Here is a 25,510-nt window from a genome sequence, read left to right as displayed (position 1 = left end):
GTAACTACTTTGTGAGTCAAATTTTTCCGATTTTTGTTTATAACAGCGTATTCATATTTTTGCTTTGTAGGGGGAGACAATTCCAATGAGGTAGATGCTGTACCATTTCTATGAGGAGTTACACCGTTGGAGGGTTTAAAGTTAGCGACTTGGGATCTGATACCGACCCACCGCTGATTGAGTTGCAGCAAGTGCTGCTCTATGGGTGGCGTGTCATATTCCGTGAGCTCTTCGGCCTGTTCATTTAATGCATTCATCTCCACTTGCCGTCGAGCAATCTCCTCTTCAATCTCCTAGCATAAAACAAGATGTAAATGTGACAGAAGTGGCAGCAACTACTGCAGTGATTACTTAGAACACTTGAAGCTTAATTTTTTGTGGCATGTTAGAAAAAAAATTGTATACACATGTACTGTACTACGTGTGTATATATGTGGGTATGTATATATGCATGTATATATGTATGTAAATATATGTATGTGTATATATATGTGTTTACATATGAATACATATGTATATACATTATATTCGTATGTACGCATATATGTGTAAATATGTATGTATGTATATATAGATAACCGTATACATGTATGTATAATATATGTCGGTATATACACGTATATGTACATAATTACATATGTATGTATACCAGGTAAATGTCCGGTGTTGCCCGGGTAATAAAAGTATTTGCAAAAAACCTTATTTTTATTTAACATATAAAACATTTGCCATTCTAACTTTTTAACTTCATATCATGAAAAAGTGTTTTTGTGCAGTTTAAATAGATTAGGAAAAAAAAAATAAAACAACCGCATGGGTTTTCAAACTTTGTCAAACAACTTTGTAGCTTTCAAACTTCATATCATGTAGAAAATGGTTTGTGCGGGTCAAATAAATTAAGAAACAAAATAAAACCACTATAAAAATGTTTAAATGTAAATGTGAAATAATTAGCAAGGAATAGCTAAATTAAGTCTGTTTTGCTACGATTACAATAAAGGATGATTCGGTAATGATACAATTAATATGAACTAAAAAACAAATTAAAAATTCAAAATAGGTTGAATTAATAATAACAATTAGTTGCATAAAAGTGTATACAAAAAAGGATACTGTTTCAGCAGAAGATATCCATCACAACTTTGAATACAACTTTGAACTGGTACTTCTTGATACTGGTACAAATGTGAAAATGATATATTGGACTGTCTTTGTCTGACCGAATGGAGAGAGAATGTAGAGGCCATTCCTACTCGAGATAATATAATTGTCCGCGTGAAAAGTATTGGCATTTACCGAGTATTCAATTGAACCTTACGAAATACCGTAAATAGAAGTTCATGAAAAGCCGAAAAAGCATCATGTTTCATAGAGTTAATAGAGTTTAAATTAATAACTCTATGAAACTCTATCGTGTTTCATAGATTAATAGAATTTTGATTAATGGGTGAGTGGGTGCAATCGAGAAAAGGGTGTATAGAGCATATAGCAAAAACTATGAATCGTAAGATTATTTGGTGAACTCGTAGATAGACAATTAGATTACCAGATTACCAATTGCAATTGCCGTGAGTTCGCGTCCAGCAGGATGTGAAACATTAATATCTAAGATTTAAATAGCTATAGCCAAACAGATGGACAGATATCCAAACGAACGGACAAACTTTGAGAAATATATATATCGATATGTATATAGATATATATATACGTACACACATATGTATACACTCGTATATTTAAGTACGTATATATATATATGTCTGCATGTATGTACACATATGTACAAATGTCTGTATATATGCGTGTATGTATGTACACATATGTACAAATGTCTGTATATATGTATGTATGTACACATATGTACAAATGTCGGTATGCATGTATGTATGTACACATATGTGCATTTGTTCGGATGCTAAACATGTGCTGATTAGCTGTGCATATAAAATACAAACAATAGGTTTTGAGAAAAAAAACACTTGTAAACAGGTTGTCACTTTGTGATCAGCTGATGGAAACACAGACACTTGTAAAAAGGTTGTTCCCTGGCGTTCAGCTAATGAGAACACAAACACTTGTAAAAAGGTTGTTCCCCGGTGTTCACCTAGTGAGAACATCAAAAAAGTCAAGTGATTATTCTTCATAGATCTCACTACAGTATGTTGTACACTGATAACCAAGTTATCTTCAAAATACTTTACCCATGTGATGCTGACTCACATTGACAGCTGAATTGGTGCTAAACACATGGTTGAATTCTACAAAAACCAAAATTCACGCAACCCAAAAATTTTGTTCAAAGAAATGTTAAAAGTAAAATAAAATATCTAAAGAGTTCTGGGCTGACACTTGTAACTATAGCGACATACCTTGATAATTAAAAATAATAATTGATGATACTGTAGACACGAGCTACATTGTAAAGATAAGGTCTAAGCCTATGGATAACTTACAGAGAGGAGGTCTGGTTGTGTCTGTGCCATGGTTAACTTGTTCTCGAGCTCGGTAAGTCTCATAGACATCAGGGTCCAGTTCAGCTCGTACTTCTGCCAGTGCTCGACTGTCGCGTCCCTCTCACAGTTCCATTTGGCCTGGAGAATAAACATAACTAGTAGATGATACCATGCCAGCCAGCCGTGTTACCATGGATACGACTAGTGTGACTCCTCATTCATGACTGTCATCGTTACTCATACAACAAGGAACATAGATAGAAATGAGTCAAAAACAGCATAATTTTATGTAAGTTGAATGGAGAGGAAACATAGGGATGGTCTGGGATAGGACAAGGTCGATGCATAGAATGGAATAACATAGTGCAATATAGAGAAGGTTTTGATATTATAGTATTTTTACTACGAACCATAAGTTACTGTAGCAGTTAAGTTTCATATTTAACCCTTAAGCTACCGTAAGCCGATGTATTGGCTTATCAATAGGGTTTAACTTTTCTTTTCATTACAAGGCCTATACATTAGCTAGACCAATCAAATTTTTCTCCAGCTAAACAACCTTGTTGCCAATCACGTGCAACAAATCGAAAATATTTTTGCTAAGCAATTCCATTTCTATTTTTCAAAATGGGAAAACCAGCTCGCTATCGTCATGGCAATAAGAAACTCATCGCGTTCTTTCACTGGAAAGGAAGCATCAGAAATTTTGCGAGAGTGGGATTCGGTAAACAATTTTATACTTATCTTGTAGAGAATTTTGTTCTCCAGAAAATACATTTTACAGTAAAACAACGTCTGCAGTGATTCTTGAAATATTGCATAAATACTAGCGGCATATCAATGTTTCGAAAATCCTTTCGAATTAATTTGGTCAAAATAGCGAATTTAGAGCGATAGTAAAAGAGTTAAGGAAAGGAGATCTTACCAAGAGTCACATAAGGAAGCGGTAAAAAGGCCCCGCAAGCATAATCATGCCTCACAAAAAATGTTGGCGTTTTAATTTAAACATTTAGCCTCCCAGAGAATATTTGCCTGAACGTCACGCCGCACCAGCTACCTAGCCCGCACCAGCTACCTAGCCGCACCAGCTACCTAGCCGCACCAGCTACCTAGCCGCACCAGCTACCAAGCCGCACCAGCTACCTAGCCGCACCAGCTACCTAGCCGCACCAGCTACCTAGCCGCACCAGCTACCTAGCCGCACCAGCTACCTAGCCGCACCAGCTACCTAGCCGCACCAGCTACCTAGCATCATAAACATATTCTACATAGATATCAAACAAGTGCATTCACAAGAACCACCAGTTTGTTCATTAAAGAGATAAGATATTTGCACATCGGCGCTCTGCTCCTAATAAACTGGCGTAGACCGCTCTAGAGGTTCCGACACAAACATTCCTCAGACCTCTTCACTTCTTTCTCTCATTTACAGAAAGCAAAATTGCATAAAAATTGTTTTTGATTATACAAATGTTAGGTTGGTACTAGCCATCTTGGCAAACTTAAAATTGTGGGGTTCGGAACAACAAGTGGTTTAAGTGAACAATCACGGCTGATGTTTGTCTGCTAGCGGTAGAAATTACAATTGCATGATTTCTCTGAGATGTATGGTACCTATTTAGTTACTGGGAGCCGGTAAAAGTAACCAGACTAACAAATATAATGCAATGCTTTTATAATAAACCTTCAAGTAGCTCAACAAATTATCTCATGAGTTATTCAACATGAAATAAGGCTATTGGGTCTTCTTTACAGAATTTTAAAGCAAGCTTTTTATTGACTATAAATCGACCTACATTTATAGCTGACCATGATAGGTCTTGTTTGCTGTTATAACTTTCAGTACGGTCTTATTAATTTGCTATTAGATGTCAATGGATTTCAAGCCCTGCACCTCACCTAGCGCTATGGGAAGAAGCACGTTTCATTCTAGGGTGAGAAAAGTAGAACGCAGCAGAACACTAATGAGACGTTTCTCCATTCACCGGAATGTGGGAAATGGGATACGCCCCAACACGACCGTACCCATACAATAATCCGTTAAGTGTTACTTTGACAAAGGCCGACAAAACCTATTCTCGGTCAAGTAATTGAATTACTATCTCATACTTATCAGAGAGGACAAACATTGCTAGGCAAACTGACCGCTATTATTGCATAATAAACAGATTCGATTGGATGTAGATCTTCACTAATGATGAGATTAATCTGCAATCTGGCTATTCATCACTTTCACACATCTGCTGGAGAAATATATGACAGGTAATTGCTGTACATATATAAAGGAAATTCCCTTCTAATCATGATGCGCATAGATTATCACCGTTGTGTTCCATCTTATTAACAAGTCTGCGCAGTTCTATTAACCATGAAATACTTTTGCTAATTTATAAATTCATCATTCAAATATCATATTCCAATATGGCTGCAAACATACACACTTCGGTGAGTGTAATAGGTGCTCGGATGAATGAAACTGGATGCTTTTTTCATGCTAAGTTGTGGCAACTTCTGAGGTTTATGACAGACAGAAGAATGAGACTCTCAAGCTGAGCCTTTTATGAAGGAATAGAAGGCTATCGGTGTATTCATAAAGGCAATACAACGATAGCCAAATATGTGAAAAGCATGATACAGCCTTGCGAAAAAAAGACGAGCGCATGCTAAGACTGCAGCATCCCCAAACGACTGTCACCACTTTTTTCTGTTAAGGTATTAGCAATACATACCCAAATCGCTGTCTAGGTGAGTTGCTTTAAGCGTGGCTAGCGCTGAGCAGCGAAAGTCAGCACCCAGCTAGTGCCCTGTATTACGAGAGCGAGCACACTGAGCACACTGAGCGCACTACGTCCACTCGAGTGCGGTGATAAGCCCACAACAATATAGAGTTATGCGACCCTCTATAAGGCAATGAGACTCTCAAGTGCTTCTCACACCCGCTATTCACTCTCAAATACCTGCCCGCTTCTCATCGCAAACTCTTGCTAGAGTAAGATTCAACGAAGCCTGCCCGAAGGTTAAGATGAAGGCTGAGGTAGACAGCTCACATAATATTAGTTGTTAAACAGGAATAAGACTATAGACTACTGCGGAGTGGTCAGACAAATACGTGTCTTCAATTATTTACAACGATTTGAAACTGGCAACAGCTGCCCTCAGCATCGCTGTCTTATCAGGATAGAAGGGCGTTTGGTTGTTATCAGCTCTTGATGATCGACAGTATCTGCTCTATAAAAATGCATATTCAGACAGTACTCGGACTGCATACATGTACCCCTATATGACCTAAAAAATTGATCAACGACAGTGTTTAGAAAGTGCCTTTTTAACAGAATCAATTTTTTTAAATGTATTTATAAATATTTTAATAATATTGTTAACATGCAAGTGAACAACTGTCATAGTGAGTCACTGCTTGAATGATATCACCTGACATGGAATCCCAGAACGGTGTGAATTTATTACTACTACCATAGCTGATAGCATATCAGTCCCACATACCGCTACAAAAACAGGAAAGAACTGTCATCAGATTTCTCTCTTTGTGTGCCAGGTATGTGTTTATACTGTCAATATCATCGTACACAGTTTAAATTTACCTGCAAGCGTTCGTAAACTATGTCACATATTTTAATACTATCACGGCCAGTTTTTTTAAAAATATTAGATTTTTATGAGATGAAAAAATTGTAATATTACAATTTTTTCATCTCATAAAAAGACTTTACAGACTTCAATGGCCATCAACATCTAAGTATCTTGCCTTAAATTGATGATATCGTAATCGTGTGAAGTTTGGGATATCCACTAGCTCTAAAATATTATCTACACGATAAGCATTAGGATAGCATGAGCACCTACATGATGTAAGTGTCGTAGCATGAGTAGGGGCCAACGCATTTTTCTCCATTACAAGACCCGGGGTATGCATATAGAGACTTGGTCTATGATTTGTATAGTAAAGCTTTAGTCAAACCACCCTCAACGACATGTGACGTGTGTGGACAATGCTATATGGTAAAGAAATATTAAAATATTTTAAAATAGATTTTTTCTGGTTCCCGCAAGGAATAACAGTATTGGACTCTGGCTTGACTTACTTAAAATCATCCAAAGCATTCAAACAACCTTATTAGGTCACGCTGTCTCTCACATACTGTAAATTAGTATACTATGTTTAGGATGTTGTTACATTGATCCTGATAGATCGGATAATAGTCTGAAAATGGTGAATGGAAAACTATGCTTGAAGATCTACAGACGAAACATTAAACTAAATGCAATTAGAACTATAATATATTTATAGGCATTCGCTTCTGATTTGGATCAAGAGATTCTCAACCTGTTCGATCATACGAGTGATTACCTCTTAGAATGCAATGTAAGAATATAACTTGTAAGATAATTAAATGTAACAAACAAAATAACATCTAGAAAATACAGGATATCTGTTTAGTAACTACTGTAAGTACTACTAACTGAATGAATGTTTGGAGTAACTAAATACAGAAGGACCAAGCCTTCATAACAAGCGAGGGACTCGTGATTGGAGTCTCATGTATTGTTACAGCAATGGCAAACGACCTGCTATCCGCGGTACAAAATTTTTATGGCTATACTCCTACTTTCCAAATGTTGGTTTCTTGGAGGTTTTTTCAATCACTATCATCAAAAGCAATGATATGTAAGATAAGTAACACATCAGACAGTGTTTCGATGTACTACGTAATTGCATAAGTGCTTTTAAATTTCCTGCGTGTAGAGGAAGACGAGTGAGTGAGGTGCATATAATGTTTTTAGATGCTAATTACACACCCCTCGCTATTTAAGGAGAAATACGGTAATTTTTGCCTTTGTTGGGGTATACTATGGTACACAATCACTGAGTAAACCAGGTCTATTAACAGTAGATGAGCGATAGCGAGGTTCCCGCTACATCATCAGAAACTGTAGCCCGAAATCTTTATAAACATTTTAATGTTATTAGGCTATGGTAACGTAATGCTTATCTTATTATAAAAATGCTTTTATATTACAGATTATCGGTAGGGTAATTACTGTGTCGATCAGATAACTCCAACTTAATGAATACATGTACAACCAACAGAATGCATATTTCATACTCTATTCTTTCTATTCTCTACTTATACTCTATTCCATCACACTCGACTACCCAGGATACGCATAAGAAAGTTGAAAATGTCTTAAGATGCTGCGCCACATTCTATATATGACTTTCAGCAGTGCGTTCAAAGATTCCTTAGCAAAAACAAAAGTACTTGTTACAAATATTTTCCAGTTGAACTCTTATAATGTAATACTGAAATTTGCTAATGCGCCTCTTACAGTCAAAATATTTTAAAAAATAGTAAAAAGTGTTTAAACTGCTTTTATATAAAATTTAAAACAGTTGCCTTATCATCACAGATAAAAATATTTTTATATGGAAGAATATAAAAATATTCTTGCGATTTTCAAATAGATTTTGAACTTGATGTGCTAAAGCTGTCGAGTAATGAATCAAATGTTCTAAAAAATTACGGCTTTGTTTGTTTAATTTGTTGCGCAGCTGAAAACCTATGACAACTACACAATAAAATAAAAATATAAAATTATGTAGATATACAAAAAACTACGTGATAAGGCAGAGCTAATTTAAGAAAGATTTCAGAATTTAAGATTTAAGAAAATGTAATCAATAGAAATAGGTTTTTATTGTTACTTTATTGTTACTACTAGCTGTATGCCCGGCGTTGCACGAGCAATAAAAAATCTTTTGCACAGAAACTTGATTTTTAATCAGCATATACAACATTTACCATGCTAACTTTAAAATGAAGGCGTATGTTTATTTCTGTGTGTGTCCAGCCAATAGATAATTTAAGTATTTGAAAGCTCGAGGTATAGCTAAAACAGATTTGTTAAAAACATTTCTTACTTCTTATGCTACACATTCACTCAAGATTTATAACAGCTTATAAACAGTGTCAGGTAATGTAGTTGCTATTGGCTAAGTTTCTTTACCCAATGAATTTGAGTAACTTATGCTAGTAACTTAAGCTAGCAACTTAAGCTAGTAATTCAAGCTAGTAACTTATACTAGTAACTTAAGCTAATAACATCAGCTAGTAACTTATACTAGTAACTTAAGCTAGCTAAATCTTTACTATAGTAAGAGCTGCGTTCGTCCATTCTTCTGGGCGCTAAGAAAAAAGATTGCAGCTCACAGGAATCAAACTCATACACTTGGCACGGATGTGATGCCAGGCGCACTACCACAAGCCAGCTTGCCACGACTTCATATAATTGTAATATATATAATCATTACGCGTCATGATCTCACGCAATCATGATTTTCAAGAGTGCTAGTAGTAACCAAACAACTATTCTGAAAGATGACAAGGTGACTGTGTAGTGTAGTGGTCAGCGTGCCTGATGACAAATGTGGTGTTTCCGAGTTCTATTTCAGTGCGAAACAGTTTGCCGTGTGTATTTTAATCGCTATAGCTGAACACGCGACAGACAACAAACACGAAGATATTAATTGAACATGATCAATTGCTATTGGATTTTGGTTGACCTGCTATTTACTATACAAATGGTGGTATAGCACTAGTAGAATATAGAATTACATGGGAGACTCAGAAAAGAAAAAAGGAGTGTAAAACATCAGAAAAACTGACTCCCATCCATAAGGTCTTTATAGCAGACTCCAAGACCTCAATTGTAGCTCCTCTGGCTTCTAGACCTTGATATTTTATATTATTGCAAGTTTAATAGGGTCATGGATACCTACTAGCCAGTACAATGGTAGATACGAATTAAACTTGGAAGCATGTTTGGCCCTCCCAACTCACCAACAAGGCCAGAAACTCTGTCTTATCTTCATCTGAGAGTTGCGACTGCCGCGCTTCGCACTGGCTGAACAAAGAGGCCAGTTCATAGTTGTTCATGCTCTCTGTGAGATTAGACTTCAGCTGCCCCAAGATACTCGTAGCCTCAGAACTAATGGCTGCATTACTTATGGCATGGTGCTGCAATGGCTCAGTAATCTCGGGTATCACAATAGCCTCAGTATCCGACTAAAGATAAGAAAGTAAAAACTTGTGGTGCTGTGATCAGACTCACTTACAAGTTTGATGAGAGGTAGTAGATGAAGAACTCACCTCGTATACCTTGCTAAACCTGCACCCTCTCTGAACATGATTGCACCAAATTTTCACCCCAGCTAGCCAGGGTTTCGTGGCAACATCAATTATACAGATACACAATAGAGAAATCATTTCTGCACATAGAGTTGTGTGCATTATTAACACCTAACAAAATGATTTTGCTTAAAATTTGCATTTCAACCACAATGGAAATGTGAGAATGTTCTATGAAAAGGCTTGCTGACCTGAGTGATGTTTGTAAGCTCCGTATAGCTAGATTGCAATGTGTCCATCACAGAACTGACTTTTTTCTTATACTCGTGGTCTCCTCCAGATGTAATGTTAGATGCAGTGTCTGCTAGAGTTGTCATCTCTTCTCGCAAATTGACCAGCTCTGCCTCCAGCTTCTACGGTGACAACATATAGAAACTAGAATACTTGCACTACATATAGTAGATTTAGATATTCACATAAAGTCATATGATGTTCGCATAAGGTCATGTGATGTTCACATAAAGTTATAAGATATTCACATAAGGTCATATGATGTTCACATAAGGTCATAAGATATTCACATAAGGTCATAATTATGATGTTCTTTTAGAACCTATACTTGCTACACGATCATAGACTTGTTTATTGCTAGACATAGACACATTATATTGTGGTCTATAAACAGTATTTAGACCGCAACGACCTACTATTCCAATGTGCAAAGCTGGGGCAACCTCTGATGAGACATATAGCATTTATTGACAACACGTTATAGCGATGATCAATGGTATGTAGCAAAACTGACAATGTTTTTAAATAAATTATTGAAAGCTACCATAGACAGGCCTTGACAGGTTCTTGTGAAATGGTTTAGACCAGTTCATGTGATTAGGGCTTGATAAATTCATGTGGACAGATGTTAACAGGTATTCGTGACAAGGCTAACATGATCCTATGAACTGGTAAGAATAGGCACTTGTCAATAGGTTAGACTTGTTCCTGTGGACAGACTGAAATTTCCCAAAAAAGTCTGTTCAAAAAGTTGAATTGACGAGAAGAAGTTGATATGATTTATTCCATGTTACAGCCTTGGTCTGCATGTCGTAAAAATAAGGTCAGTCTCACCGCCAGACGTTAGAGATGTGGGTCTGATGAGCCCTCGGTACTGGTGAGAAACCAGGAATAATCTATCTGAGTACAGACCTACAACAGCTCGATGCAGACTCAAACAACTACTGGTCCTAATAAACTAATTCAGAGAATCTTTAAAATGTTTTAAAGGCATCACCTTGCCTGCCCTCTGAGAGATGAGTCCGAGCGAAACCATGCTCCTAATCAGGTTTTCACACAGCATACTTAGCCTCAGATACCAGCTGAATGAGAAGGTAATAGACAACCTCACCAACAATGTCCTACCTCCATGAGGCTGTCGAGCTGGTCAACGCTAGACCACATCGTGTAATATCCTTACGCAGACTGCTGCCACACGAATGAACGTAATCCTAGGGTGATACCTGAGTAACTTTTCTCTTTCAAGTACCTCAGACGAGCGCTATGCAAGACGGTCAATAACTCATTGCTGCCTTTTGAAACAACTAGCTAATCCATGCCTTTACAATGCTTAGAAATGCTGCTTTCTCATGCTAGCCCGACACGCTGCCTGCTGGCTGGCGATAGATTAGCAAGATGAAACTAGATAAAACAATAATTCAATTGTTAAAATTGAGTGTGGCAGCTGCGCAGGAAAAGCGTGACTCAAAAATTCTGACTGCTAGATATGCTTACGCCGTCCTTCGATACGCTGCCTATCTTATTTATTGCCCATCCATATGCTGCCTATTTTTATGCTTGATTCGAAACTTTCCACTGCAACAACTACTCCTAAAACGGAGGAGCAATCTCAAGCTGAGAAGCAGCGAGCCGTAACGGCTGGTTAATTTAACTCTTAGAGGAGTGTTTCAGAAAGACATACACGTAGAAATGTATATAAGATAGAATGCCTGCACAAATACACACTAATAATTGTCATCCTTAATTAAACTTGCAAAGTAAAATTGAAAGTATCTTGGCACTAGATAGCACACAAAAACGATAGCCTGGCAATCTCAATTCAAGATGATTATGCGGCGGGTATTCATCTACTCCAACTTGCAGCTAGGAAATGCAGCTAGGAAATGCAGTAGCAGTGAGCTAAATCAAAATGAGACACTCACCGAGCACTTGAGTATCAAATATGTGTCAAGCCCTTAGCTACAGTTGAACTACACGCGTTCTCTTGCTTACATACATGTATATGAACAAAACAAAAGATCAACGACTTAAAAGGTAGAAATGAAGTTGAGTTAGTAATTGTATTTATTAGAGCCAAGATTGCTTCATAAGCAGCATAATGCTACTTCCGGATGAGCGGGTAGGAATAACAAACACAAACAATAGCCTGAGAGATGAACAGCGAGTAAAAATAACAAACACAGTAGCCTAAGATCTGTAAAGGTAAATACAAAGAGTGAAGGACAACTGAACAAGTTATAGTCCCCATGAAAACTACTTGCCTTGAATAGTGCTGACACGCTGACACAAGTACGTGACTATAAGCGAAGACAGCACTCTATCGTACTGACTGCATATCTACTTGCTGACTTAATTAAACTTTGAGGTTTACTCAATTATATTGCGTTTTTGAGCACTTCATCGGGTTGTTTGCGACACCAGCCAAACGGAAATATAAAATTCAAACGCCTGTTGGACAGTTTCAATATCTTTATGCTTATGAGGCTAGATGAATGCCCGGCTTTGAACGGGTAATGCAAAACTTTTGCAAATAAAATTTATTTTCAATCAACATATTCAACATTTGCTATTCTAACTTTTAAATGAAGGTGTTTGTTTATTTCTGTGTGCTATAAGTTCAATTAAGTGTATATATACTGAATATTTATAGCATTTGGGGAAATCTGGATGCGGATTTTTCTTTTAGCACACCGGCAGTCTGGCGCGCTATTAAAGATTGGCAAATGTAATAAACATGTCTGCAATAATACCATAGTATGGCAAAGTGGTCGCGTGGCGTAGCGGTTAGCCCGCTTGTGTGCAAAACCTATGTTTCTGAGTTCAATTCCAGGGTGAGAATTGTTTTTCGTTCTTAATGCTACCAAATGCTGCGAGTGTGCATATTTTATCGCTATAACTGGTCATGACAAACAAACAATTAGATTTATATAATTATATAGATAATCTAATTGTTTTAAGTTTTATAGTTTTTCACAAATAATCTAGTTGCCATGTCTGAAAATGAAATAGTGTGTCACAGAATGATTTAAAACCACGGTATGGATTTGTGCTACCATCGAAGCCACTATAGTGTTTGTATGTTTACCTTTTGCACTACAACTGCATCATAAATCAAACAGGAATAGGACCTTGAATAAATTAAAAGTGTAGTAGGAAGAAACTATAGTTATCATCAGTATACTGCTTACATCGCTGACTTCTATACAGTTACTATTCATTATTAATTATTGATTATTCATTGAAGAGCTAGAGAAAAGAATCAACTTGAACTGTCACAAGTTGTGGTCAAAATTTATTACATAATACTTGACACGTATTATACAAGTTTATTTTAACTAATTGGGAGACAATCTCAGTTGCTATCAGTGATGACTGTTTCCAATAGCTGAACAAATGATAAGCGTTTGAGCACTAGTGATTAAAATAGTTGAACGAAATTTCCCCTCTATACGCTGTCAGTTAATTTAAAACAAACACGGCTTCATCACATGATCCATATTGTCAGTGGAATTACATTAAAAAGCCAAATTATAGTAATTTTTGTTTAGAGTTGTGCTTTCATTTAAAAGAGATAGACAAGTCCGTACTATGTTCCTTTAGGGAGAAACCGTGAGTGCAAAAAACATAACACGATGGAGTGCATTGATTATTACCATCTAGATAGCTTAGAGTTGCTATGAAAAGGAACGGGCAAGGAAGCTAATGGTTTGTACTATGTAAACATAGAGAATAAGCAATCATACTCTGAAAGCAATTACATGACAGACTGTCATGTAATTGCTTCTTATTTATAAAAACTATTTATACAAAATTATTTTATAAATGGGACTCGTTTATGAAAATATTTTGATTATGTGAGTTTCATCAGTTAAATTATAATCTCTATCGTTTGGCTGAAGTGTCTGATTTCATCATTGCTGTATCCAAATAAAACTTGAACTGTTCAAAAAAGAAATGTCTAAACTTAGCCATCTTACATGACATTTTCTGCCGTTCTCTATCTGACCTACGAGCTGACTTTTATTGCTAACCAAAGACGTACATGCTAAACAGTATCTATGTTCATGAGCCTTATGGAATTAGGTGACAAACTTTATATATCTGATAGTATACTATAATTGTGAGCTGTTGGAGTCGTCTGCTTTCATTACCGACTTGTAGAGTTCAGATGGTCAAGAAGTATCGACATTGTTAAATATTATTACATACATTAGCTTACACATGTATATGGCATGAAAAGGGAAGTGAGTAGAATACTACGCTAAGGTTGCTAGGGGTTAACATACGCTGCTCTAAAAGTCAGCAAGTGCTGCTCTAAGGGAAGGATCTACAAGTCAGCAAGCGCTGCTCTAAGGGAGATAATGAGTGAAATCAGATACCAAGTCGTAGAACAACTGTAACAAACAGGTCTACATAAGAGGCCAGAGGAAGCTAAACCAAGTATTACCATATTTTTGGGGCTTTGAGATGCACATAAATAAATAAAACTTTCACAAAAATTAACAACTCTTTATAATCCAGTGCACTTTGTATGTGACCTTTTGTTCAGTTTTTTAACCTCAAACCGTTTTTACTTTTTATGCGGCAAGCCGGGTAAGTTATGCCCATATCTGCCAATGTATCATGAATGCCTGGGCAAAGGTATGAGTCAACAACACTAGAGACTCATACCAGTGGTTAACGAAGGCTGGAATGATCAGTAAACAGGCCGGTGACAGCGGCGAGACCTAACCTGATGATGACAACAAAGATCCAAGCCTTTTTCACATCAAAATCGTCTGTTTAACGCGGATGCTAAAGATGAAGTTTGAAGGATATGTGGATGAGGAATGAACTGAAAATGAACTGAAAAGGCGACTTTACTTGTTTTTGTGTGTTATAACGGTACCACAGTTTTGTATTCTTGTGTTAAACGTGAAAAAGCTGTTCAAAAAAGTGAGTTTAGCATATTTGGTATTTTTGTGCTTAAACTGAACAAAGATTTGGCATCTTATTTGCCTATAATTAAACATCACTGAGAGTTATTGTCAATTAGTTCGAATGAACTTCATTTTCTGACATAGCATGTGTTCCATTTTTTACGTGTTATAATTCAAAGCGCTTCATATGTAGACAATAACAGAAATTGAGGTATTAGTTGATGCTGCACCTTATAATTCGGTACATCTTATAGCCTCGAGAATACGATAGCAGGAAAAAACCTGAGGGATGTTAAGAGCTGTGACTTTGTCAGAGAGTTTGATGAGAAGTAAGCTGTTACTTAGAGTAGCAAACTGGATGAACCTTCGAGAGATGGTAGATAATAACCCTATAACCTTATATTTGTGAGCGTTGCCATTCCCATGATGAGACATACAAATCCTATAAAAGCCCTACTCGCACTGAATAATCTCTAGAACAGAGTTATGCTAATGAAGACACATTTACTGAGCACGAGTCCAGAACTGAAACTAGAGATGAAAGTACATACCCCAGGGTTGTTCTCTACTACCGACTTCTTCAATGCTTTGAGTTGAGAGAGCACAGCTGTAGCTTTGGCAGCAAACATGTCAAAATCGGCGTCTGCATTCGATTTTTGAGCCTGTAAACAAACGGAAACACCAGATATTTTACCAGACGCGAAGGATTGAAAGAAAGGAATGTCTTGGAGGGTCTTTGACTGAATTTACTGACCGCAATGGTACGACTCCTGGCAGCGAGAGACTGAATTGCTGACTGCCACCTTTCCTTCAGCTCCTCATAACTTTCCTTTGCCTCATCTAGAGCTGAATCTTCAGCAAACTGCTCAAACTGATCGTAGAGGGAGACAATGGCCGCCAGACTCGGGTGTACCTTCTCAAACTCACTTTCCATCATCTGAGTTTAAAAATAGAGCATCAATAGATCACAATTTCTCGAGGACTTGATAAAGTTTATAACACGAGGAGTTAGCCCTGACCTTGATCCATGCAGATTCATCTTCCAGATTGAGGATGTCACTGCCAAGCCTATTCTCTGCCTCCTCCACCAATTCCCTCACTCTTTGCGTATGTTTACTGATCACCTTTGATATCTACATTGTACAACAGGTGCTTGTGCGTCACACGTATACCATGTCAGCTAAGCAACCCAGACGTGTAACTATAAATATATTTGCAAAATATATGATTAAAATAATGTACTTGAAATGGTGATATTAGCATTAGACATGAGCTTAACCCTTTTAACCCTGACGGCCAGTAATTCGGCACTGCGTAGGGTGTGTCAGAAGCCCTAACGACCGGAATACCGGCATCCACATGGCTCTGTTTACAAATACTGTTTCTAAGTAACAGTGAACATCAATCAAATTACTTCTTGCAAAGGGCATTAAACCGAACATTTTATTTAAATTTTTAACAGTTTTCTAAATCTTTATCTACTTCCTTCGTTATAATAGAAATTTTACTGGAATGATATGGCGAAAAAAATTGATATGACTCATTTGTTGGTATGTCATGGATGATTGTGATGCCTATGAAGAAATATATGATACCAATTATAACTTTTCAGAATATTTTGAGTCATAAAGTAATGATGAACGTGTGCTCAATGAATATGATGCTACTGTGAACATCTAAAAAATTTTAAAACCGTAGGAATTTTTACGGTTTTATCCTGAAGTGTGAAATACTTTTTTTCTATTTTGTGTCATTTCCTGTGTGTCGCTGGACTTTTTATCAGCGTTTTACCAAACATCTTTAAGTTATGAGTACATTTAGACATATTTAATAAAAGTTTGAAAAATGTCCTATTGTTGGACAAATTGTCCAGGGGTACTGACCCACATTGACAGGAACAACCAGAGTTCACAGCGAGCAAGACAGACACAGCGGTACATACAGTATCTATCAGATAGTAAGATGAAATGAGCAAATAGTTAGACTGTGATCTACACATAAACATACCTTATAAGCCTTGTCGAGGTCCTTCCTGGCTTGAGATATCTTGGAGCCGAGTCTATTGTAGAGACTCTTGAGGGCGTCGAGTGACTGGTTGACTCGTCTAGGAAAGTCGACCTGCTTTTTTTCGACCAGCTGTCTACCGGTCTTTATCACGTACTCCACCTCTAATTTAATCTCGCTCATCGTAGAGTAAAACTTCTGCAGAATGGAAGCAAGAGATTGCGAAAGAGACGGCAAGGTACCACAAGAAGATAAGACACCAACATTTGACAGGCTATGAAGCGAGCTAGACAAATTCAAGGTGGTAACTTAGAAGAGTTATCTGCTCAACTAGAATGAAAGAATAGACTCACTGCGCAGTGCTCGAGCCGGGTGCCAACGTGCTCCGGATCCTCATTGTATATCTCTATCAGATAAATTTTATCATCAATTTCGTGCAACAACTGCTGGGTACGACGAAACTTTGGATCAAAGTCTATCGGTCGCTGCCATTTTTGGAAATTCATTTGAGCGATCGCATAATCGTCCTACAGAAGAGAAAAATAACACTCATTGCTTGTGAGTGTCATGAGAATAATCCCCGAGATTACTCCACAACAGCGTAGTAAACATGTAACTGGAATATTTGCTGAAAACTTATTTTACACAAACTATTTTCACTAGTCTGCTTATAATTTTATTGATTATGGTTTTTATGTCTCATTTTTGGGCAAGTGACATCCTGCTAGCAGATACTGTTTGAGTGAGTCATCATCTACCATCACCTGTGACGACGTGTCAGTAGATACTGCCAGTTCAAATACTGGGGCACACCTTTGACAGACTGTCACAATATACTAACAGAGTAAATCCTCTATTTGCACCTATGGAAATCTGCTAGTAGATTTTTTAAACCGGTTTATAGCACATATCTTCACCAGACAATCGCAATATTCCGTTTTGAGCCAGCTCCCAAATTTGAAACTCATAACTGGAGTCGTTCAACCTTGATAAAGTCGAGTTTCTTCTGCAGCCTATCAGCAGCCAAGGTTTTGCCAAGAGTTTGAAAGTCTTTTATCTGCACTTCAATAGACTCTAGAAACTCGTCCCTTTCGTCGAATTCTCCCTTCAGGGTCTGCAAGCAGCGCATTACGATGTAATGAACAAACACTAGCCATCACTTCAGAGATCAGCTATAGAAAGCCTAAGAAATATGGGAACATGTGTCTAACGCCCTACCTGGAAGTCATCGGGTAGGTCTCCAGCTAACAAATCCTGTGCTGTCCAGTCTCTAAACAGACTGTTCACTTCATTCATCCAGAGTTCCATCTGAGAGAACTTGACTTCAGTGTCCTGCGACTTCTGTGATGCTCTTTCAAGGACTTGCAATCTCTCTTTCGCCTACAGAACACATGGAACGTTTTGAATCTCAAACCACACTGGTTTTCCAGTTGCTGAAAATACTGACCCTCAATGCGCATGCTGAGCATACAACTAAGCAGAGATTGCTGACCTGGGCTAGAGGTCTATGAGAAAAATAAATGAACAGGGATTACTAAGCATGCTTACATCGCTCAGTTTGTATATCAACTTTTAAACTCTTTCATTTCCAGAGAATCGGTTACAGCTGGTGAACACTAGTAGAAATATGATCGATGAAGCTTCGTTATGTTAAAATAAGAAGCAACTACTAGCTGCTTCAAGCTACTTATAATTTGTGTTGTAGCATACCAACAGGCCGGTGAGGTGCAGTAAGATGTATTTTAGCCTAAGTATTTTATGCACTAAAAATTCCCCTGTCATACAGCCCATGACCAAAGTGATAATAGAAAAAGAAAGGGTACTGCCGGTTGAGAAATGCAATATTAGCAGTCAAATGGCACTATATTATTATATTTTTATATTTTTCAGTACTTCTACGTTAATTACAGAAACCTTCGGCAATTAGACAAAAAACTATATATGCCATATATTATATGCCATATACATGTATATATGCCATATATTATATGCCATATATATATATATATGCCATATATTCCTGAAAGTCATACAAGATCACTTTTGGGAATGAGAATGGTTAACTAACTTTGGTAAATTAATTAATAACTATTTGAACAAAATTGTTTGTTATTGCGGGCATTATACGAGTTAACCTTGCTGCATAACAGAGTTGTCTGCCCTTTAAGCTCATTAGTCTATGCAGGCACTCACTGAGACAAGCACAAACGTTGAATACCTTTACCATGCATAGTTTAGATAGGCAAAACAATCGTATTCAGGTATCATCACCTTATTAATAACTTCTTCCCGTTTGACCTCCAGCTCTGCTCGAACAACAATTGTCTCTTCAACAAGTATGCCGTGCTCTTTGAAATAGGCAGCTAAATCGTTAAGCGTTGATGACGGGCAATTCTTCTCTTCCAGTAGACTCTCAAGTTGCTGTGTTCAGATGAGGAACAATATTTTTGCCAGTTATAAAATATCATGCGAAGTCACACGCTAAATGCGTAGTGTCAGTATACGAGCTCAACCTTACATGCCTGTCGCCTGCAGCAATGGTGGTCAGAGTAAATACTGTACTATACTACTAGTACTACTAGTAGTACTAGTACTAGTAGTACTAGTACTAGTAGTACTACTAGTACTAGTAGGACCAGGAGCAGTATATCAGAACACTGAGTGGATGGCCCTAAGACAATAGAAAGATCTTTACAACTTGCAAAGTTTCAAATGAAAGGCGACTGTTTTACCTCCTTTAAGCAATTTAAATTTCTCAGTTTCCTTCCAGCAGACAACTTAGTAATTTTTTCTAATTTTCTCTTAGTGTATGTTATGCATTTAATTGTTATGGCGAGGAATACACCGAAAGCATTTAGAATGTCACAATTATACTAACATAATAAAGTAGTAAAAGTTGCTTTGGTAGTTGTTAAAAGAGTGGAGACAACATCGAGTTCTCCGTTAGTGTATATATAGAAATATCAGAACTTACATCCATCTCAGCTGCCATGTCTTCCGCATCGACAGCTTCATCATCTCCTGTCTCAAGTTTGGTTTCTACTCGAGCCACAAACATCTCTTCAGCTTGAATGAGAGACAGGAAGTCAGAATAGCGAGTTGAAACATCGGAGCACTCATTTATTTTCGCAGTCAGTCGTTCCGAGATGTGCTGGCAAATAAAGCATACAAACTCATTTCTCTTACTAAAATAGCGCATGCTATGTTCATGCTATGATAGCTAGTGTTATAACAGCACTTGTTATGATAGCACATGGTATACCAGCATTTGCTATGATAGCTAGTGTTATAACAGCACTTGCTATGATAGCTAGTGTTATAACAGCACTTGCTATGATAGCTAATGTTATAACAGCACTTGCTATGATAGCTAGTGTTATAACAGCACTTGCTATGATAGCTAATGTTATAACAGCACTTGCTATGATAGCTAGTGTTATAACAGCACTTGCTATGATAGCTAGTGTTATAACAGCACTTGCTATGATAGCTAATGTTATAACAGCACTTGCTATGATAGCACATGGTATACCAGCACTTGCTATGATAGTACATGGTATACCAGCACTTGCTATGATAGCACATGGTATACCAGCACTTGCTATGATAGCTAGTGTTATAACAGCACTTGCTATGATAGCACATGGTATACCAGCACTTGCTATGATAGTACATGGTATACCAGCACTTGCTATGATAGCACATGTTATACCTGCACATGTTTATACAAGCTAGTGATCTTTCTGTAATAGAATAGGTGTCAATATGCTGCTATGAGACAAGCGAGGATGACTCATGACATGATGACACATGAGATAATGAGACATGCCGCAATGACACACGACATGATGACACATGCCATGATGACACACGAGATAATGAGACATGCCGCGATGACACATGCCATGATGACACATGCCATGATAACACATGCCACGATGACATATACCATACTAACACTGGCCATGATGAAATATTCAATGACAATAAACTATGATAACATAGAATATAGTAACACATGACAAGATAATCCATACTGTAATAGCACATGCCATGTTGTCAGACCTTACGCTGGCTGATATATGCTACAATAATACACCCACTAGGATGACACATTCTATGCGCGTGTCTCAATGACTCATGCAATGAAGATGAGGAAGCATGCTATGAATATATGATAGATTATGAAAGGAGAGGACTGGATCTCTTTTATACTGCCATTTCACGTTAAATGTTTGACGATAGTTATAAAAGATACTGTTATGTCAGAGAGTCCCAATGCACATTTAGTTACCATGCAATGTGATTAGCAACTGGCCGATCTGCTGGTTTGTTTTTTTCCTCAAAGCTATAGATAAGAGAAACATAATGGCTCACCTGCCACTTGCTGTCAACATGTTTGAGTCTGTTGAGGAGGCGGGGAAGAGAGTCCTGGCGAGATTTTTCCATGAGCTGGGCGGAGAGGCTTTGAATGAGCTCTAATTGCTCTCTGTGTGCTTCAAGATTTTCCTCAAGACCCTGGCAATACATAATTGTAGTTTTTTTTGAAAGTTCAACAAATCATTTTATGTAACTATAGAAAATATTATGCTATCTTCTTTTTAAGTCTGCATAAATAATACTATGACTTGAAAGGGATTGCCTCTCACTATGACCCCCAAATGATATCAATGCAGGACAGAAGAACACTACTACTCTACTGGAACTCTCAGCTAATACCGGTGCTAGACAGGAGACCACAACTACTATTATACTGAGTCCCTCAGCTGATACCCATGCTAAGCAGGAGACTGCAACTACATGTACTACTATAGTGGGTCGCTCAGCTGACACCTGTGGTAAACAGGAAACCACAATTACTACTATTCTAGGTTCCTCAGCTGATGCTAGTGCTACACAGGAGGAGACAACTACTACTGTACAGGTGTGACACTTACTTTCACTTTCTCACAGCTCGCATCAAGGTCTCCTTTGGTTGCAAAGATCAATTTTGCTGAGACTTCCTCATCAAAATCAGTAAGAAATGAATTCAGACTTGAGATATTTTCTACTAAGCTCACACTTTTTTCTACAAGAGTCAATCGCAAAGACTACAATAGCTGCCTGAAGCAGAAGACAAAAAATGAGAGCAGAAGACAAGAGACGAGAGTAGAAGACAAGAGATGAGAGCAGAGGACAAGAGACGAGAGTAGAAGACAAGAGACGAGAGTAGAAAACAAGAGACGAGAGTAGAAGACACGAGACGAGAGTAGAAGACAAGAGATGAGAGCAGAGGACAAGAGACAAGAGCTGAAGACAAGAGACAAGAGTAGAAGACAAGAGGTGAGAGCAAAGGACAAGAGACAAGAGCTGAAGACAAAAGAGGAAAGCAGAGGACAAGATCAGAGGATAAAAGACGAGAGCAGAAGACAAGAGCAGACGACAAGAGACGAGAGCAGAGGACAAGAGACAAGAGCAGAAGACAAGAGAGGAAAGCAGAGGACAAGATCAGAGGATAAAAGACGAGAGCAGAAGACAAGAGCAGACGACAAGAGACGAGAGCAGAGGACAAGAGACAAGAGCAGAAGACAAGAGAGGAAAGCAGAGGACAAGATCAGAGGATAAAAGATGAGAGCAGAAGACAAGAGCAGACGACAAGAGACGAGAGCAAAGGACAAGAGATGAGAGCAGAAGACAAGAGATGAAAGCAGAAGGTAAGAGACAAGAGCAGACGATAGGAGCAGAAGATAGGAGCAGAAGAAATGAGACGAGAGCAAAAGACAAGAGATGAGAGCAGAGGACAAGAGCAGAGGACAAGAGACGAGAGCAGAGGACAAGAGACGAGAGCAGATGACAAGAGACTAGAGCAGAGGACAAGAGACGAGAGCAGAGGACAAGAGACGAGAGCAGATGACAAGAGACTAGAGCAGATGACAAAAGACGAGAGCAGAAGATAAAAGATGAGAGAAGAAGACAAGAGACAAGAGCTGAGGACAAGAGATGAGAGCAGAAGGCAAAAGACAAAAGCAGGGGACAACAATAATAAGAAGACATAATACAGTTTTCTTTCTAGTTTTAATAGCTTCATATGAAGATGATAAACATAATACATAGCCAACTACATACAACTTCAAGGATAATACATAGCCAACTACATACAACTTCAAGGATAATACATAGCCAACTACATACAACTTCAAGGATAATACATAGCCAACTACATACAACTTCAAGGATAATACATAGCCAACTACATACAACTTCAAGGATAATACATAGCCAACTACATACAACTTCAAGGATAATACGCAACAAACTACATACAACTTCAAGGATAATACATAACCAACTACATACAACTTCAAGGATAATACATAGCCAACTACATACAACTTCAAGGATAATACATAGCCAACTACATACAACTTCAAGGATAATACATAGCCAACTACATACAACTTCAAGGATAATACGCAACAAACTACATACAACTTCAAGGATAATACATAACCAACTACATACAACTTCAAGGATAATACATAGCCAACTACATACAACTTCAAGGATAATACATAGCCAACTACATACAACTTCAAGGATAATACATAGCCAACTACATACAACTTCAAGGATAATACATAGCCAACTACATACAACTTCAAGGATAATACATAACCAACTACATACAACTTCAAGGATAATATGCAACAAACTACATACAACTTCAAGGATAATACATAACCAACTACATACAACTTCAAGGATAATACATAACAAACTACATACAACTTCAAGGATAATACATAACAAACTACATACAACTTCAAGGATAATACATAACAAACTACATACAACTTCAAGGATAATACATAGCCAACTACATACAACTTCAAGGATAATACATAACCAACTACATACAACTTCAAGGATAATATGCAACAAACTACATACAACTTCAAGGATAATACATAGCCAACTACATACAACTTCAAGGATAATACATAGCCAACTACATACAACTTCAAGGATAATACATAACCAACTACATACAACTTCAAGGATAATACATAGCCAACTACATACAACTTCAAGGATAATATGCAACAAACTACATACAACTTCAAGGATAATACATAACCAACTACATACAACTTCAAGGATAATACATAACAAACTACATACAACTTCAAGGATAATACATAACAAACTACATACAACTTCAAGGATAATACATAACAAACTACATACAACTTCAAGGATAATACATAACAAACTACATACAACTTCAAGGATAATACATAACAAACTACATACAACTTCAAGGATAATACATAACCAACTACATACAACTTCAAGGATAATACATAACAAACTACATACAACTTCAAGGATAATACATAGCGGACTACATACAACTTCAAGGGTAATACATAACCAACTAGACAACTAAATACAACAAAAGAGTAGGACTACTGCTGCATCAGTTAATGGACAGCGGTAGTGAAGATCTGCAAGCACCAACCTAAAGCATCTTTGAGAAGTGTGTTTTGCGCGTTAGACATTTTACAAATGTCTGCCCATCGCTCGTTCATCTTATCTAGCTCTTTTTGCAGCTCGCTACCAAATTCCTCTTCGCTACCAGCCACTAGAACTTTCCCATTACTGTTAATATCTTCTACTACAGCCTTCAGCATTTCTATGTCAGTAAGTGCACCCTGTAGCGAGAGATCAACGGGACCCTAAGACAAGAAGGCGTCCGACGAAATTGAAGCGAAGATACGCTGAAGACCAGCGGTTAGATATGTGTTGATCATTCTATTCTCTTAGATATACACAATTCGATCAACAGACAGACAGTCCGCTATTGCTGGTTTAACAGCTATTTAATAAATTTCCAGAAAAAGTCATTTGTAGTTATTACCCATGGCCATTTAGTAGCTCTAAAAAGAAAGACAGCGAGTAAATATTGTTAGTTGTTGAGTGGAGTTTTACATCAATCAACATACCGATCAAGTATGACTTTATTTCTCAAGTTCCCTTCATGTATAAACAACTAAACAACAGGGTAAACAACTATACACAGAGATACACAACTATACACAGAGATACACAACTATACACAGAAATACACAACTATACACAGAGATACACGACTATACACAGAGATACACGACTATACACAGAGATACACAACTATACACAGAGATACACAACTATACACAGATATACACAACTATACACAGATATACACAACTATACACAGAAATACACAACTATACACAGATATACACAACTATACACAGAGATACACAACTATACACAGGGATACACAACTATACACAGAGATACACAACTATACACAGAGATACACAACTATACACAGAGATACACGACTATACACAGAGATACACGACTATACACAGAGATACACAACTATACACAGATATACACAACTATACACAGATATACACAACTATACACAGAGATACACAACTATACACAGAGATACACAACTATACACAGAGATACACAACTATACACAGATATACACAACTATACACAGATATACACAACTATACACAGATATACACAACTATACACAGATATACACAACTATACACAGAAATATACAACTATAAACAGTGACACCATGTAAGAAAAGGCTCTTAATGATTATGCATTGCTCCATGAATGGCAATATCGTATATTGAAGTGTTAT

At 37.4% G+C, this 25,510-nt stretch overlaps 3 protein-coding genes across 3 annotated transcripts in view; all 3 read right to left on the bottom strand.

Annotated features, from left to right (window-relative positions):
* Positions 1 to 26: 26 nt before the first annotated feature.
* Positions 27 to 10,986, bottom strand: LOC137405341 (dystrophin-like; the record flags this gene model as incomplete). The annotated part of the gene is made up of 5 exons (XM_068091570.1): positions 10,887 to 10,986; positions 9,850 to 10,011; positions 9,311 to 9,535; positions 2,454 to 2,591; positions 27 to 293 (listed from the first exon to the last, which is right to left on the bottom strand). Coding segments are annotated over exons 1-5 (858 nt in total), but the record flags the coding sequence as incomplete, so codon positions are not given.
* A 3,173-nt stretch (positions 10,987 to 14,159) lies between these two features.
* On the bottom strand, positions 14,160 to 21,342 carry LOC137405340 (dystrophin-like). The gene is made up of 11 exons (XM_068091569.1): positions 21,190 to 21,342; positions 19,787 to 19,963; positions 19,084 to 19,233; positions 18,031 to 18,192; positions 17,798 to 17,926; positions 17,166 to 17,339; positions 16,816 to 17,010; positions 15,828 to 15,941; positions 15,563 to 15,745; positions 15,360 to 15,470; positions 14,160 to 14,216 (listed from the first exon to the last, which is right to left on the bottom strand). Exons 1-11 carry the CDS (start codon positions 21,340 to 21,342, stop codon positions 14,160 to 14,162), a joined length of 1,605 nt encoding a protein of 534 aa, XP_067947670.1.
* A 2,933-nt stretch (positions 21,343 to 24,275) lies between these two features.
* The window catches only part of LOC137405338 (dystrophin-like), a 91,256-nt gene continuing 90,021 nt past the window's right edge, over positions 24,276 to 25,510 (bottom strand). Inside the window, exon 23 of the mRNA XM_068091568.1 lies at positions 24,276 to 24,506. Within this exon, the coding sequence (XP_067947669.1) occupies positions 24,276 to 24,506 (231 nt within the window). The remainder of the gene's footprint in view (positions 24,507 to 25,510) is intronic.

Source organism: Watersipora subatra, chromosome 9 (assembly GCF_963576615.1).
Source record: "Watersipora subatra chromosome 9, tzWatSuba1.1, whole genome shotgun sequence".
NCBI classification, from domain to species: Eukaryota; Metazoa; Bryozoa; class Gymnolaemata; order Cheilostomatida; family Watersiporidae; genus Watersipora; species Watersipora subatra.
This window is presented reverse-complemented; position numbering and strand designations above follow the sequence as displayed.